The 18,386-nt window shown below is 40.6% G+C and overlaps 1 protein-coding gene across 1 annotated transcript; it reads right to left on the bottom strand.

Moving 5' to 3' along the window:
- Nucleotides 1-2,865: 2,865 nt before the first annotated feature.
- On the bottom strand, nucleotides 2,866-15,324 carry mapk4 (mitogen-activated protein kinase 4). Its single transcript, XM_062417803.1, has 8 exons — nucleotides 14,958-15,324; nucleotides 14,447-14,622; nucleotides 8,314-8,458; nucleotides 6,181-6,263; nucleotides 5,851-5,929; nucleotides 5,276-5,495; nucleotides 4,905-5,070; nucleotides 2,866-3,813 (listed from the first exon to the last, which is right to left on the bottom strand). Exons 1-8 carry the CDS (start codon nucleotides 15,322-15,324, stop codon nucleotides 2,866-2,868), a joined length of 2,184 nt encoding a protein of 727 aa, XP_062273787.1.
- Between the last annotated feature and the right edge of the window lie 3,062 nt (nucleotides 15,325-18,386).

Below are 18,386 nucleotides of genomic sequence, written 5' to 3'. Positions count from 1 at the left end.
TTCCTGTTGAGTTGTGTGTATTTGTATAAAGATCTATCTAACAGACTTAGGCTATATGTTGTGGTATGTGGCCTTAGTCCAGGCTATGTTGCCCGTACAAAAATAAAGATTAAACAAATAGGAAGTACCCCTGAATGACTAATGTGTGCAATTTAAAAAAAAAATCATACCACAAAGACAATTTATAGAAAACATGATGTCAAATAATAGTTTCAGTATTGTTTTAATCATTTTTCAGCAAAAATAAGCAAACAGAAACTGCAAAAGAGATATTATCAATCAATACTGAACATTTAAAAACTTCACAGCTTTTTGCAAATGAAGCGTGAGTACGAAAGAAAAAAGAGACCACAGAAATTATAACTATTTCATACAGTGATTCATAACAAAAACAACAAAGTTTAAGTTATCTGAATAGTTGTTAAAGGCATGCAGGAAGGAGAGGATAGGTTACATTCAGCAAGCTGGAAGCATCGAGGTGTACTGAGGCACATTTTCTACATTGCTTTACTCACTTAAAAGAATTAACTTCGGCTCAGTGACCACATGTTATATTTGTGTCATTGGTAAATTATGTTATTGCTGGCTTAGGTTACCTGCAGAGGAAACTGTACAATGCAAAATGTGATCATTAAACCTGGATCAGTTAAAAACTATATTCCTTTAATTAGTTTGACCGCAGCTTATATGCATTTTCATTAATACATAAAGGGCTCTGGATCAAAAAATGGACATTCACTTTTTGTTAACTCCAACACTTTTGATGGTCAGATAGTCCAGCAACCCAGCCTCAACACAGGTACCTTAATGGTACATTATTGAGCAACTCAGTTGTTTTCTGAGGAAAATCAGCATTACTAAGTGTGCTAGTGAATTTAAATGTGCTTTATGTCTGTTGTGAATATAAAAGAATGCACCTGGCTTTGCTGTTTCATACTGTAGGTTGTACTGTAAGCAATTCACACGCTGAGTTTACGGTATGTATGGCTCAATCCTTAGAAAGTCATACTATGTTGTGCAAGTGATGATCTGCTCACAACCTGTGTATGTTGGCTACAGTGTGTATAAGATATGAAGATATTACAGGACTCAGCCTTTTTGGAGCAATAGTATGTGTGCATTAACACTTGACATTTGCAAGCATTACTAAGAAACACATTAAACAGTTAATTTTTCAGCCTTAAACTTTTCAACTGTGGTACAGCCGAGAAAAAGGATAGAGTTGCTACATTGTGGGATGGTGAATTTCATCCTATCAACTTTTACCACACTTCAGCCACCCTAGATTCTGAATGTAGACTGACAATTAAAATTAATTTGTAAGGGAGCACACAAGACTTAAGTGACATATATCAGATACTGGACTGAAAGATGACTGACAGATAAAACATGATGTGCTGGTGGTGTTTCTTGTACATCTGAAGGCTCCAATCCTCCCTCACCAGGCCTGTCTGTATGTACAGCCAGCTTAGCTTTACTTTTTAAACAGTAAAGCCAGGGATGATGTAAGACTTTTCTTTATAGGTTTGTTTAGGAGCAAACCCAGCACAATATTTTATTGCTGTCTAAATTTGTTCACAATCGCTTCTTAGCTTGATAAGTGAAGTCAATTTCAAATGCACTTGATTTAGAAACTACGAGGCCCAAGCACACGCTGTATATGATGTTAATTAACATCTCACTGTATGAGGAGACATTGAGACATGCCAGAATAAACAACATTCTGACACCCTGGATAGAAAATGTTTCAAAATATATGTTTGATTTCATTTCTATTCCATATATTATGTAATATGGTTACCGGGCAGTACTGAATCAGGATTTATTTCCTATAAAGATTGTAAATGATCCACATTCTTCAAAATATAGGTTACTGTTGAATGAAATACAATTTCTGTGGGTAACAAGTGATCAAAATGGAGACAGATCTCTGGTACAGAGTGAATACTATCATCAAAGAGACAGTGAGATCCCAGCAGATGATGACCTTGTTCAGTGCATCAGGCAGACAGAATATGAACTTTGTGAAAACCATCTAACTAGAGCAATGCTTGCTGAATAATTAAACAAAATACACTCCACTCCAAATTAACATAAAATTTGCATTCAACAAAAAATACAAGAATCTTTCAAACATAAGAATAACAGTAACAACAGTCTTAAGAAATATACTATAGAATTACATATGACAACCGTTGTACATTTTATACAAGTTTACAAGGCATATTGCAGTGTCAGAGCTCATTCAGTTACTGTGGGGGAGGAGGGGTTAACACCCTTATGATTCATCATGTAGCATAATTTGACTGATTATTTCTCAGTTAATACATTCAGAGAGACTTGACAGAAGCATGTTCTGTGTCACTGTCATTATTTGGTGAACATCATGTTTGGAAGACATTTGGGGGAAAAATAGAGCTGAAGCAAACATATACTGTACCAAACCACAAGATCCTCATCCTACAGGTTACTGTTATCAGTACACAGTCTACGCAACTGATCGACCAATCTTTTACCTCTTGACATACAACAGCAAACCACAAAGACCTCATTCATTGACTAGCTGAACATTTCCCAAAAAAAATCATATTTGCAATGTTAAGCATGGTTATTTTCATTTTAACCAAATGCTTTTTTACTTCTTATTGCCTGAGAGCACCTTTACAAAGCAGCATGATTGCTTGTGAGGGTTTTAGTCACAGCGAGGAGTGTGTCATTGCAATAAGCGGACAACAGCTGCTAAGACTAAGGTCTAATGATTAAGCAGCATATTCAACCACGGACACCCTTCATTATGTAAAGCAGAGCATTTGGAAATGCTACCCATGATGATGCTGTGATGGACCTTTTACTTGAACCTCAACATCAAGTCTGCGGTGGTGGAGTCCTATGCTCTGGAAACCTGGGCACCCGTTGGTTAATGTTGGGCTGTTTGCTCTCTTCCCTCCACCCTCCTTCTTTTCCTTTTTTCCCATCTCCTTTCTCCTTATTCTGCCTGCACAGTTTCAACGCTCGAGAGATGAACACATCCAAGTCAAACAAACGCTCTTTTGGCTTTACAGGAAGTGATTCAAGCGAATCATCATTTACTGGCTGAGAAATCGAGGAAGTAGAGGAAAGAGGTGGAAATTCTGAGGGAAGAAGAAGAGGTGAGATGGGTGGAGACGCTGTGTGAGGTGACTGTGGAGGAAGTGGAGAGGAGGGAGATGAAGGGAGAAGTGAAGGAAGAGAATGAGAGGATGGGGTGACAGCCGGACGTGGACTGAGTCTATCTTCATCGTAGTCAGCGGATGGTTGCCGCACAACTTCCGTGTAGTGGAATACTGGAGTCGGGAAGTCAGTGGGAGAGAGGGGGAGAGGGGGAGAGGAGGTGTAGCACAGGGGTGAACGTTGCTCCAAAGACAGACTGGGACTGGGCGAGTGCAGACGAGACTGGGTGCTCTCTACCCAGCGAGAGATCTCCTGGAATAAATTCCCTGTTTCCTCCTCCTTCTCCTCTTCTGTTTCCTCTTCCTTCCTCTCTCCCAGATCCTCCAAACTGCCACCAAGGGGCACGATGGGCACAGGGAGGCTGTTAATGTTATGCTTCCAATGAGATAGATCCAGAATCAGCTTAGGTTCTGAGTAGTGTTGTGGTTTTCCTTCTCTCCAGGCAATTTTATCCAGGTATGACGGAGAGCCCACTTTGTAGTCACAGGAGCGTCCACAGTCTAGCTCCCCAAACCCGAAACCACAGGCCCGGTCCAGAGAGGAGTGAGAGTTGTCCAGGAAACGTTCTGCTGAGCTGCTATGGGAATATTTGCGTGGGTCGACCTGTATAAAATGAGGGATGGGGGGCAGTGGTAAATGGGGAGGATAGTGTTAATTTCAGTTATAATATGTGTTTATATAGATGTAGAATTATAACACATTATGTTTCAAGACACTACTGAAGACTTCCTAAAGACCTTCAACAGACACATAAACAGTGTGTGCAATGTTGCAAGAAACGTGCAGGATTATATCATGGCAAAAAGAAAAAACAAAACATAGCACATTATATCATAATTATATGGTACATAGCTGTTTTTATATAGTGCTTTTATCCAAAGCACTTTGCAGTGTGTTACACTCACATACACCAAAACTACCATGCAAGGTGCTGACACAACCATTAGGAACAATTTGGTGTTTAGTGTCTTTCCCAAGGACACTTTGAGGAGGAGTCGGGGATGGAACCACTGATTTTGTGATTAGTGGACAACCTACTCGACCTCCAGTCAAAGTTGCCCCAAATAAGGATTATCTTCATTTGGTAAGTTTGGGAAAAAAATGTCTGTCATGCCAGTCATATCTGATAATGATTTAATTATGCAGCCCATACATCAATGGAGAGAGTAGACAGGAGTCCAGGATGTCTTGCATTGAAAAGGTTTATTTACTTGGCCAAGGGGAAATGAGCGAATGATCAGTACACGTTATGTTCTGATGCTCCCTTCAATTCTGAAGTTTCTCTCCTCCGGGGATAGACTTTAAACCACACAGATAATGCCACAGGTTGAGCCATGCCCAAATATGTGCAGACCAACACATCTACAATATACAGAATGTAGTCTACTGGTCTATAGCCAAAACATTGCTTAGACCTCACTCAGGACCTTTGTCCTACATCTAACACTATATCAAACCTCTGACTCCAGTTACCTTTACCCCATTCAGGGAAAACACATATCTGACCTCGGCTGCTATAGCAACACTATCAGAATGCCTCCTGTTTTCCCCAAAAGGAGCAGACTCACTGCTTACCACTATCTCAAGGGGAGACAGTGTCTTAACCCAATATTTGGTGTGGCCTTGCTATGACCGCAAAGCCTAGTTTGACCCAGTGCATATTAGTTATGGAAAATTCCCTAACTATATCATACCTGAGCCTCCTCTAACAGTGAGGCAGAATTGGCCCGGGGATCCCTCTGCACTTCCTCATCTTCTGTGGTGTCTCCCACATCGGAAGTAATGTGGCCAGAGGGCATGCAGCGACACCTCCCACCTGAGTGCTGCCAGCACACGTCAGTAGATAAACTGTTCCCGTACCTGTAGAAAGCGGAGGAAATATTGATACAATATTAGCTTAGCAATCTTAGTTCTCAGTCTTGTGTTTGCTTCGATCAGATTTTCTGTGCTTCATGTTCACAATATTGGGAATCCCTGGTCTCTCTATATAGCACTGTCCAGGTAAATGATAATATGGTACAATGCAGTAAAGTGATTCAACTGCCCCACCAGTAAATCTACCCACCTGTCCCAGTGAATGCTGGAGGCCTGACTGTTGCTGTTGCTCAGACTCTGCTCTGTGATGAGGCTGTCCTCCAGTTCATCCTCGATGCGGAAGGGATGTAATGAAGTGGGCTCATCCTCTGGACAGGAGTACTGCTGGAGGAAGGAGTGAGACAGTGCTTCTTCAGCTGTCAGTCGATCCATGGGGTTAAAGGTCAAGATACGCTCAAGGAAGTCCACAGCTGAGAAGATGCAAGAGATGATGAGAGTGAGATGAGATGAGATGAGATGAGATGAGTTGAGATGAGAGAGGCAAATCAAACACTTTCAAACCTTGTTTATATGAATACAAATATTTAAAAATGTAGGGGCCAGTAAAAATATGTTCCCTAAAAAATAAAAAATAAAAAAAATCTACAAATTGTCTCTCTCTGGCTCGACTCAATTATACTGCTGCTCCATACAATCATCATCCTTTACTAACATATGTGATTTTTTCCTCCTCACATCTTCAATTACTCTGATTTTTATCATGTCCTTCTCCTTCTAACTCCTTGACGCTCCTCTTCTTCCAGCCATTCAATTCCCTCTACTCACCCAGAGCATCCACTTCAGGAAGCAATCCAGAAAAGGGTTTCTTCACTTTCCAGCCATGACTGACACATGAAGGCATTACCTGGGAATGAATGAAAGGGAGGTTTCAGTGTGCAAATCATTTAGTTGTGGTTATTTATTTATGTCCATTTCTTTACAGTATTTACAAAAAGATTCTTGTTGGAAAGAGTTTTGTACACATCTAACATGACTTCCTTGTCCTAGACCAGTCTAAAGGTGCAAACACATGCCTTTCATAACATGACAATGACACCATATTTCAAGAATCAGCTTGCAGACATATAAAACTAGCAGGAGTCACTGAAATGTCACCTGAATCAGGTCCTGCCTGTCCTCTTCTCTCAGCACGGGCACTGTGTTGAGAATCAGCTGCATCTGCTCCAGCTCATGAGCTCCTGGGAGAGAGAATAAACCAATCACAGATAAGCATTGGAGAGACAGAGGATCAGTTACATAAGCAGAAAGAAAAAGGTGACCATTTAAAATCAAACATAAATAACTAGATATATGAGCTGTCAAGTAAAAGAAATGGTAAGGGCTTAAGGATGAATTTAAATTGTGCATACTGGACTTTAAAGATGTCGATATTAAAGATGAAAAAATACTCTGCTTGGAACAATAATGTGTGTGATATGTTTATTCTACAAAACAGGATAGTTACTGGTTAAATCCTTAAAATGGCCCCTACTGCCTCTCCCTGAATAGAAATTCCAAAGTCTATGACTATGCAAATATACAGTATTCCATTTTATTTCATTTCCAATTGCTGGATTCAAGATATCCCCTACTCTACTGCAAGTTTTGCATAGGGGACCAGGGTTGGCTTTCAAACTAGAAGTGATGTCACGAAACTTTCCACTCTCAGAAGATGAATGTAAAAACAGCCTTTCAGTTTTAAAAATCATTCTGTACAAGGAAGCTAAAACATCTGATTGTAAGAACAAAAACAGAAACAATTTTTTTGAGTGCAGGGGAACTTTAAGTATCACAGCCACTTCATTTTCAATGCAGTTAGTTGAAACAACATCATCACTTCATTTTCTCTCACCGCATCTGTATTCTGATTCAGTGTAAATCCACCCTGAAAGGTTGAGCTGAGGCATGTTGTTCTTCTGGTTACACCCAAACTGTGATTTTGTGCAACAGGAAATTTCCCTGCTTAGCCTTTTTTGGCAACATTTTATTTCATGTATACAAATAACGCCACCTTCTAAAATTGGAAGACATTAAGCCTGAAAATTACCTCAAAATATTGCATGTTATTTGTTATATTTTGTGAGTAAAATCTGAATCTGCGACATAACCAGTAACATTATCTGGCAGGTAAATGTAGTGGTACAATGTGTACAGTTAAATACATTTTTAAAGTAATTTGGAGTTTTTTTGGAAATGATTTCTTGTTACAATGATTTAGTAGTAGTAACATAATTCAATAGTTTCCATATCTAAATATCATGATAAATCTATAGCTTTTTGGGGCTCTTTTCGTTTTGCCTAATGGTAAAGTCTGCCTCTGCCCAAACCTTTAGTTTTTACCTCTAAAAAATATCTGACTAAGTTTATGGAGCTCTGACCAGCAGGTGGTGCTATGTCAACACATTCACCACTCTAAGTAATAAGCAAATAGTGGCAGCTCACTGTATTTGGAAGAAAGAGCTTTGCTTCCCTGCTGGTGAACAAAAACATAATGTGCAACCATCTCGTAAACTCTGGTGCTTAAGTGAAAATCAAACATCTCTAAGGCTTGTGAAAATCTGGCAGAGAGGAACACCAGGGAACCAGTGACGCCATTGAGTCTAAGGCCTGTCTCTCCTGTGGTGCAGAGGGCTGGTGGAGGTCAAATAAGCCTGTCAGGAGGAAGTACATCTGTTCCAGACAGTGCAAATTTTTCTGTCATCATTGTTATTCTGGTCAGGCAAAGAAGTAGCCTGCAGAAAGAAAATAAAGTGTCTTTGGTGGAGGACACTCTGGAAAGAAAAACTCTGCTTAGCTCTCACTTGATACCACCTTTCCCACAGTGATGCAGTTTTTAAACACCTCTTTTGCATGTTAAAAGATGGAAAAGAAATAATAACTTTGAATAAGTTAACAAAAGACACAGATGGTTTGTTCTATTAGAAATGATTGACCTTTTACTGATTACCTCAGCCACTCAATCTTATTCAACCTTAACAATTTCTATTCTATATCTATCTTTCTTTTCATCATTTATCACAAATGAATGGGTAGGCAAACTACATTTTAAATTTGTATCTTTTAACATGCAAATGCCACTGTCCTTCATTGAAGCAAATTCCATTTTCAAGCAAGATCATGGGGGATGTAAGAACTTTTTGCCCAGTACTAGTGATAAGCATATTTTATTACGTCATAATATTTTTGTCAGACATCAAGGTCATGATGACAGTGTCTTGGTGGGATCTGAATGAGAAATAAGCAAGGTACCTGCAAACAGCATGCGTCCAGTGAGCATCTCAGCCAGTATGCAGCCAGCAGCCCACATGTCTATGGCCTTGGTATAGTTGTTGGGGGACAGGAGGAGACGAGGGGAACAATACCACTTAGTTACCAGACCCTCGGACAGATAACCCTGAAGAAGTAGTTGAGAGGGTGAGTGAGAGAAAAAAGGGGAAAATGGAGAGAAAGAAGTAGCCTAAGTTAAAAGGCAGAGCATTAAGATGATATGCTGTGGTTGAGGGGCATGCAACAGATTTAGTAGCATATGTGTAAGTGTGCATGCATGTATGTGTTTGAGATGTTCACATCACTCTTATTTATTAAAACCAAGAAGGCAGTTCGCTGGCATTCATTTTAGTTGGTCTTCATCATTTTATGTCAGCTACATTAATGTGGGAACTGGCTCCTGCACCACTGTGGAAAATGTTCCCTTGAATCTCTACCTGCAGTTACTGAGTTTCACTGAGCCTTTGATGCTTCACTGTACAACAATGCACATCCCCTCATTAGGGCCGCTCTGACAAGGTTCCTGCCTGCCTTTTACTTTTGTACATGTTCACCTTGTGAATAACACTGAAGACGCCATGAATGGTGATAAACCACAGGCAAGCTTGTTCACATACAAACCAACACTATTTATAATGGGAGTGTTTTGCCTGTTGCTATATTAACACTCTCCTTACCTGTTACACAGCGTACAACCTCTTATCCTCTAGAACTGCTGCACTCACTGACCTCACTAAATCTCAAAATCCCTGCACTTGCTCGATGATATTTCTACTCTTGCCATGACCTCATAAATCTCTGCTGAGCCATTTTCAATATCCCAGTCTCTTTAACTTCTTCATAGCTGTGATATTAGACTACTATACACTGCACCATAAAGTATTCTTATAATTAGACTGTGAATTGACTGCTGTGAATTGCTTCTCAATGACAGTTTCATTGCCCTGATTGGCTGACTGATATATGCGATCACTCAGAGTAGATAATAGGGAGACTGTGGTCATACAAAGTGCACTTTGTGTGAATGACATACTATCTTTTTTCACTTTTATCCTCAAAAACATGTACAATTTTCATGGTTTTAAAAGGGACCACTAAAATGAAGTGGTCTGATCTACCTACTGTGCACCCTTCTCCCGTCCTTTCCTTCATCTCTCCCATTTTGTCCTCACTGCTCTGCTCTCCCCTTAGCTGCTGTTTCCATGTCCTCTCTCACCATTTGCCTCTTTCCCTCTCTATCTTGTACTTCTTGTGCAATCACTCTATTTAATCTCATGCATAACTGTAAAAAAAATAAATAAATGCCATATAGACAGCATGGGATTTAGCTTGGCCCAGAAGAGTTTCCATACTTTAAATAGATGCCATAAATTGCTCTGTGAGCTTTTTCACACCATTTAAATTGTCTCGTGCCATGGGTAAGACCAACGTAACATTACAGTTAAGCAGGACTTAGTTTTGTCTGATGCTTATGCTCAAAGTGCTTTCTTTACAAATGAAATGCCAGTTCCCTGTGTAAAAAAAAAGGAAAAAAAGTACAAAATGCTTGAGAATTGTGTTTCGATCAGCAGGTTCAGGGCATGACTCAAGGACTGCAGCCAAGCTGTGACACTGATTTTTTTTTTTTTGAGTTACATTCCCCCTAGAATACAATATGTGTTAAATTGATAGTCAAGTTGCACTGCACTATTAAGTAGCTGTGAATGAGAGGCAATGTATTGGAAAGTAACTTCAGTTTTATAGCTCTATTCATTCTATTTACTCTTTTTGCTCCTTTGCCTCCACTCCTTTCCACTCTATGTTTTTCTCGACTTCCCTGCATCACGTGTGCAGTTAACCAACCCCCACTAGTGCTTTTCTGCTCACCTCTTTTCTTCTGTCTCTCTTCCTCTCCATGCCTTCTCTGCTCTCGCTGCACCTTACTTACAGCCTCTCCTTCCCCTCTATTCCCTCCCTCATCGCTCCCTGCTCTCCTCTTCCTGTGTGCTGGCAGATGACAGAGCATAAACTGATGCCGAGTGCTCAGTAATGAACTGACAAACATACACTCACCTTGTCTTCTAACTGTCTGTCCCTCCCTCTCTTCCTGGCTGATCTTTCTCTGCATCTGAGCTGTCCTTTCTGCTTCCTGACAAGCGTTTGCTAGACAGTGACTTTTAAGGAGTGTTCATGTTTAAGTCAGCCAAAAGAAGTAGAAATCTTTCTGAACTTGGAAACAGTAAAAGAAACATTTAGGTCTCAGTTCAACTAAATGAGGCACATATTTATTTTTATAACTATTTTTACAACAGTTTTCAACATTGAAAACAGGCCTTTGTGTGACACCTATTCACCAACATAAAAGGTTTGTCAGATTCCTTTACTTCCTCCTCTCCTTGTCTTCTCTCCTATTCACCCCCCCCCCACCCCCCTCTGTCATCACCTCCCACTTTCCTCTCCATCCGTTTCCTTCCCCTCAGCTCAGCCCTCAGTTTTGTCTACGTGTTTCCCTTACTTTCCTCTTTTCTTCATGCTTCACCCCCCCCTTTATTTTTGCCACCCTTCTTGCTTCACCTCCTTTCTCACCTGCTTCATCCCTTCTTCTTCTCATGCCGGGTACAGTTCCCTTCTGTTTATTTTTACCCCTCATCTTTGACTATATCTCTGCAATGTTGTTCTTCCTTTCCTCTCTTTCTTTCTCTCTGTCCTTCATCCAGGTCATGAATAATTTCTGGGCAGACTTAGGGCTGTTATCAGCAGGTGACGGGGTTCATTCACACACAGTCACAGTGAACGCTCGGTTCCTAACGGTGTAGTCTGTAAACAACATCACAAATAATGTTTTCTCTCCCTGTTTTCCTTCTCTTGCTCCTCTCAACCTCTTTGTCATCTTCAACATCTTTCTTCGCCTTTGTCTGTGTAGTCAGACGGAAACTTTGTGGCACCTCTTCAAACAGCCTCATTTGGATACACTGCAGAGTGACAGTGTGCTGACAGAACATTTTTGATCACACACTGACCATGTAAGATACATGTAAGAAGTGCTATGAAAAGATAAAAGGGATTTTTCTGTAGCAGTTATTGGTAATGGTAGGAGAGGGCATGTCATTCATTAGGGAGAGCTATAAATCTCAAATATGACATAATGTGAAATCTGATTAGGGGTGACTATGATGACAATTTTAAGCAATATAACTGTGACATAAAAACCCTTTTGTGGCTCAATTTGAAAGTTAACACTGTTATTTCCATTACAGCTGAAGCCCATGTCCATTACCACAACATGTATGAAAAAGCAGTGCTTTGGATCTGCATTATTAAATAATAGAGAGGATGCTAGCACATCCACTGCAGGCATCTGCTTTGGTGTCAACACTGCATCACAAATAGCCTAGGATCATCTTACACACAAGCGTGCGCGCGCACACACACACACATATGCATGCACGCACAAACACACACGCACACACACACACACACACACACACACACACACACACACACACACACACACACACACACACACACACACACACACACACACACACACACACACACACACACACACACACAATGCTGGTAATGCAAATTTATGCTAATGAAGAATGACCATCTGATGCACTGCTGGCTAACAGACACATCAGCTGGGAAACACTCTTAACTAATTCCTAATTTCCAACTCAGAATAATTCGAAACCATGTCAGCAGTCTGTCAGTACATTATTAATGCATCCCTATCTATCTATCTATCTATCTATCTATCTATCTATCTATCTATCTATCTATCTATCTATCTATCTATCTATCTATCTATCTATCTATCTATCTATCTATCTATCTATCTATCTATCTATCTATCTATCTAATCCACTTTGTGTGAGTGCAGTTCAAGCTTGAACATTGTGTTCTCTGACAGACAGAGCATTGCTGTAGGTACACAGTGAACAGCCACAGTGTGGGGAACAGAGTGAGTTAAATGTAAACTTTGTTTCTGCTGTCCTGCACAACCCAAACTACCTTCATGTCTCTCTGTTTGATCTCTTTTATGTCCTCCGTCTCTCCCTGTTTGTCCTCTTTGCTCTTTTGCTCACCCTGCATTTTTTCTCTCCCTTTCTCTGCCTTTGTACTTTTCACCTCACTTTCTCTCACCCTTCCATAACACAATATTTCTCACCCTTGTTCCTCATCTGTTCTCTGCCCCATTCCCCACACCCCCTCTTGTCTTCCCCTCCAAACACACCCCCTGTGTCTGCACCCAGCTGATCCCCAGTCCCGTGTTCTGTGCTGACAAAGATCACCTTTCACAAGAGCTCCTCTCCACATGCACAGACCCAAGAAACACACAAACCTACAAACACACACACACACATCCAGACCCTTCTAGTGTTACAGAAATGCTGTGGGATCTTAATGCATAAAAAAGCAGCACAATGTGGCAGTAAATTGTCACATTCATGCCTTTATCTACAATGGGCAGGCTAATCACAGGGTTTGATTAGCACAAAACCTTATACTAAGTTTGGGAAGCAATAGAAGGGTTTGGGCTAGAGAGTAAGCCTACTGTAAAAAACACAGTTCAGCAAACATCAGTCATGAGGATTGGTAATTGGATGAGTCAATCACAGAAAAAATGACACTTGGCTACAGTCGCCACATGTAGAATCCTTCTAAGAGATTTACAAACTTTTCAAAGTTGGAGATTTCAAAACTAGTTGTATTTAGCCAGCATACTTTTTAAATATTCCCCACAGATATGTTTGAAGACATAACCACACTATAAAAAACGGTGTCTGATACGGTTTTTCCATGAACAAAAGTTCAAATACCTCCCTATAAATCCTTAAAATGACTCCTCCTTCTTCCTCATTGAACAATACAGGAACTATGATTATACAAAGATGTTTTCATTTCAAAAGTTTAACACTTGATAACAATAAATGTCTCATACTTCACTGTTGTCCATTCTTAGTGTATGTTCAGGTTTCCATATCACACTTGTGAAGGTTGCCTACTGGGCCACAATTGGCTCCAATATTATGTGAAGTTGTGCTCGTAGTTACGGCTTAAACTCAAATTTAAGGTGAGGAACTTTCAACTTTTAGTAGACAAATGTAAAAAATGTACAGAGTCAAACTCTGCACATACAACATTCTGAACGGTTGAATATCCAAGTGAAGGAATGAAAAGATAAATACATTTTTTTAACTCTAATTATCAGACTAATCTTTTAGATAAATTAGTCTGAGCTTTCACAGTAAGGAGGACAATAACTGTGTGCAAACTAAATAATTTTCTGTTGAATGATTATTTTGCAACAGTATTCCAACCCATTGTGTTTCCACTGCTACACAAGGACGAGGGTTTTTTGCACCACTGTCTGATAACCACACAAGGCCAGAGCCTGAGGAGCTGCTATCTTTTCCTTGATAACCACCCTGCTTCAATGAGAGGGAGAAGAGATTATGTTTAATATTACAATACTCTGTGTAGATGAATCCATCAGCAGTACAACAGCCCACACCACTTCAGAGTAATGAGGAGAGTGGAAAAATCCTCAACTTCCTTTATTAAAGTTTTTTCTACATAATTAATTATTGCATGGTTAGTTTCTGCAGAACAAGTATTAAAAAAAACACCATTTTGAATAAGACAAGATCAGTGCAGTCAATACCATGTGGACAGACATCTAAACTGGCTTGTCCTTTGAAGGTTTTGGATTTATAAAACTTGAGCGAAAGGAGAACAAAGATCACAGGAATTTGTTGGCTTCTAGTCACAAGTAAAACTTGTCATATTGGCCACATTTCCATGCCCCAAAAAAGACTCAAAAAAGTGATTTGATAAAGGCTGGAAGCATCGTTGATTACCCTAAAACTGTCATGTTTGGTCAGTAAGTGTCTTCCTTGCAAAGAAAGAAAGAAAGTAAGAAACCAAAGTACTGACATGTGTATGTTGCCTGGAAATAAGTGTATACTGCATGTCAACAGACTGACTGTTTCAATATTTAAAGCTATTTATCCTGATCTATAGGCCATCTTTCTGTTACTACTTAACACTCTGTGTATGTGAGTGTAAATGACCTTACATATGTGTTTGTTTGTGAGTGTGGTTGGTTTCCTATGCGTCTCGTGCATACCTTATGAGAATAGTGAGGGTCGACTATCCTGGCAAGCCCGAAATCTCCGATCTTGAGCAGCAGTTGGTCTGTGTTGATGAATATGTTGGCAGACTTCAGGTCTCTATGCAGGACGTTTGCTGAATGAATAAACTTGAGTCCCCTCAGCAGCTGGTAGAACAGTAGAGTAGCGTGACCTGATTGAGGGCAAAAATCAGCTATTAGGGTACACTACAATTCTTCTGCTCTCACCTTGGTAATCTCAGGGTTTCTTAAGAGAAAATAATCACGTAAAAGCATGAATGAATGAACACAGTCTAAGTAGAAATCTAGTGTGGTTTTCAAACGTGTGACTTGTGTATGTTGATGATAGAGTACTGTTTCAGTAAGAGACTGTCTCAAAAGGATTGTCCCACTATCCAATAAATCAAAATGTAAACAAAGTCAGCAGTGCACCTAAATGCAAACAAGTAGTGTTTCAAGATGAAGTACCATGCTGTAGCAAAGAAAAAGGCTGGCTTGTTTCCCATACCTGTGGGTAATGGTCCTTGTTCCAGCAGCCGAGCAAGATCTGTCTCCATGCATTCCTGGATGATGTACAGGGCGCTCAGCTGGGTTGGGTCTCGGGGCAGAGGTCGTCCATAGGGTGCTAAAACCTCATGGACCCGGACTACATTCTCATGGTGCAGCAACCGGGTGATTTTGACTTCCCGCAGGGCATGTTTCACCGTCACGGCATCACGCATAAACAGTTTTTTAATTGCAACACGTTGTCCAGTGCGCTGGTCCACAGCTGACAGGACCAAGCCAGTAACGCCCGTTCCAAGAGGTCGAAGATCAGTGAAGTGACCACTGAGGTCAAAACCATGGAGACAGAGAGGTGTGTCTTGTCTGGCCATGATAGCTCAGTCTAGATTAATTCGAGATAGATGACAGATACCTCAAGGGATCCCCACAATATCTAGATATGAAACAATTCTGTTTGTCTTACACACACAGAGTCACAACTTGCTGGTAAGTCAAGGGCCCTGATTTTTCTTCAGGTAGCTGGTGCGTGTGGGTGTCTGTTTTCATGTAAGGACCCAAATTTAGTACTTCGTCTATTAGTCTAGTGAAAGGTGATGGTTATTTTCACTGTAGAGACCCAACATTTTGAGCTGCACTGAATATTGTAAGGTGGCTAGAAAGATAATCATTTCATACTGTCCTAAGAAGAAGTGTCTTTGTGCATCGTCTTCACCACCCCATCCTATTAAATCAAGCTTTTACAAGCCATCTGTTGCTCATGTTGTCCTAAATTAAGGAGCCATTTAGTAACACATTTTAAATGAGCTTTGAGTTGTTCAAGACAAGGAGGGTCTGAGCAACAAACTGAATCTCAAAAAGGATCGAAATAAATTAAACCAAATGGAAAGAAATCTAACATTTAGCTTAGTCTGTGTACTTAGACCTACATATTCAAACATGTTGGTAAAAAATCTACAGTACATATTCACCATTTTCCTCTTGACACTTGATAAGGCTGTGTTTCCTTGCTCCACAGATGCTGATTGATGCTGTCTGCTGCAGGGATGCACTTTCTAATGTCTCTCTGTATCTTCTTCACACCCAGATAGTCAGGATATCAGTGAGTATTATTAATACTACCCAGGGCAGGGGTATCCATAGAAACAGCCCTCTGTGTGGCTGATCCTGCTCTTACATGTGTAGATGCATCATGGGACAGCAGCAGGCGGACGGTCGGCTCTGCACTCCTCCCTCTCTTTCTGCATGCTTCACTGTGTTTATTATAAGTCAGTAATCCCCATCGACCAGCCAAAGCCTTTGATACTGAAGCGGGAGAGAGAAGGAGGGGTTATGTGAATTAAATTCACTGAGACTCTGTTGGCTCCTCCTCTTCTTCCATGGTAGCAGAGGGTCTTAGTCAGTCAGTCAGTCACTCAGACAAGTTCATTCAGAGTGAGATCCACTTTTGGACAGCAGTCAAATCCTGGAGATGTGGTATCCTCTGTGCATGTGAGTGCGCATGTGTGTTTATGTGTGCATGCGTTTAATCCCTCAGTAATCTTCTTCCTGTTGCCTCCTCATGAATGTAGGGATTTCAGCATCAGGCCATGGTCACTGTGGACAGATACTGCCATTAGCTGCGTCGCTCAACACATGCTGCTGCTGGGCAGGAAAAGAGTGTGAACAGAACAGAGAAACACAAAGAACACATAGATAAAAGTTACAATGCAACAGAGCCTGTGTCACAGGAAGGTTTCAATTACATAACACTGAATGGCAGTGTAACCTAATCTACACCAATAACTTAATGTGCTTAGAGGATAATCACATCAATTCAATGATGCTTTAATATTTTCTGTATGACGCTGCTGAGCTGTTGATATTCCAGAGAAGAGAGACTATTTGACAGCATGGAATGGATTAACATGGCAGTATTTTTTTTTAAATGAAAAGTTATCCTTTCAATTGTTTTCTGTTGCATTTCAGGATAATACAAAGAAAATGAAATCCATCTACTTTAAATTGTGGTCCTTACGTCCACTCGTCAAAGGTCATATAGTGGTAAAAAAATGAAAGCATTGACTTTATTGAACCTCTAGACCCCTAGGCTATAAGAACACAAATACTCCATCAATCCATAAAACAAATCTCTTTGCTGTCAAAGGCCTGAGGGAAGTCCTGATTTAGCTTTTCTATTTCAGTCCTTCTTTCTAGAAATGGGTGCACTCAATAAGTGGACTACAGCGAGTCTTTCACAGCCTTCAAAATGATCATAAACACACTGCATGTTTGCATTCACCTCAGTCAGGCTGACTGTCAGAGCCTGTGCGAGTGTAAGGTGAGAGCAAAGAGACAGAGAGGGAGCGTTGACAGTGGTACTGGCTGGGAGGTGCAGCACTGGGCTAACTTTATAAATAATGCATAACCACTGGAGATGGCGCTTGGTGCTCTCTCTGTGAATTTATTCTCCATATTTCTTAGGTTATGCAACAAGAATACATATTTTTAAACAAGAATAATTTGTAGTTTCTTAATGCCATTGCCACCAGGATCATAGTTGCTTAAAATCAAATTTAACTATGGAGGAAATATGAAACAATACTCTTCACTTCATATGAACCGAGATGCTGTTAACACAACAGGGTGATAGCAGATGGGAATACACAAAGGCACATCCTGTTGTACTCTGGCTTTGTGCAGCTGCCTCTGCGTCCCTCACTGTGTTTTATTTCTTTTTTCTTTTTCTTTTTCTGTTTGTTTTAGTTTTACTCTATTTACTTCCCAACAAGGCAGTTTTAGTTTAGATGGTAAAGGCTTCATCCTCCCTGAACACTGGCTTCATGCAGCTGCCTTTGTGTGTCTACAGTACATTACAGTAACGCCCCTTTGACAGAACAAAAACACTGAAATTGAAATGCATCTAATGGAGCATAAAGACCCATTTCCAAAAAAGAAAAAAAGTATAGACATACTAACCAGGCCTGTGCTTCTTTTCTCTCCTAAGATAGCTTAGTCGTTATCTTATCTATCTCAGTATCTGTTCGGTGGAGAATTACAAGGGGTAGAATAAAAGAATACACGCAAATATAACAGCAACAACCATCGGTACCCACCGGAGCATTACGCATCCGCAGCCGACCGTCCAGAGACAAAGATCCGGGGGAAAGATGTGAGAGATACGGGTGCTTGAAGGCAAAGAAAGTGAAACACGACCGCATCTGTGAGTATATGTGTATGTGTGTGTGTGTGTGTGTGTGTGTGTGTATGTTTGTGCGTGCGTGCGTGAGATTCAGATGATACAGGAGGGGACAGCCGGTACGGGTCGGCACCGAAGGCGATCCGTGGAGATGAGATAAGCCAGCGGCTACTACAGAGCAGGTTATTGTGGGCGACTGTCCGCTCGCTGTCAGCGCTGAGGAGTGATCACAGAGTGGGGGGAGAGGAGGGATCACCC

This window comes from Scomber scombrus, chromosome 4 (assembly GCF_963691925.1).
Source record: "Scomber scombrus chromosome 4, fScoSco1.1, whole genome shotgun sequence".
Classification (NCBI taxonomy): domain Eukaryota; kingdom Metazoa; phylum Chordata; class Actinopteri; order Scombriformes; family Scombridae; genus Scomber; species Scomber scombrus.
This window is presented reverse-complemented; position numbering and strand designations above follow the sequence as displayed.

Bases quoted from the DNA above. Each gene is read 5' to 3' on its own strand.
- mapk4 (XM_062417803.1), bottom strand. From the start codon at position 15,324: ATGGCCAGACAAGACACACCTCTCTGTCTCCATGGTTTTGACCTCAGT. The intron at 8,459-14,446 runs GTATGCACGAGA...CTACTTCTTCAG, and splicing joins ACCCTCACTATTCTCATAAG to GGTTATCTGTCCGAGGGTCT. The intron at 5,930-6,180 runs GTGACATTTCAG...ATTCATTCCCAG, and splicing joins ACAGGCAGGACCTGATTCAG to GTAATGCCTTCATGTGTCAG.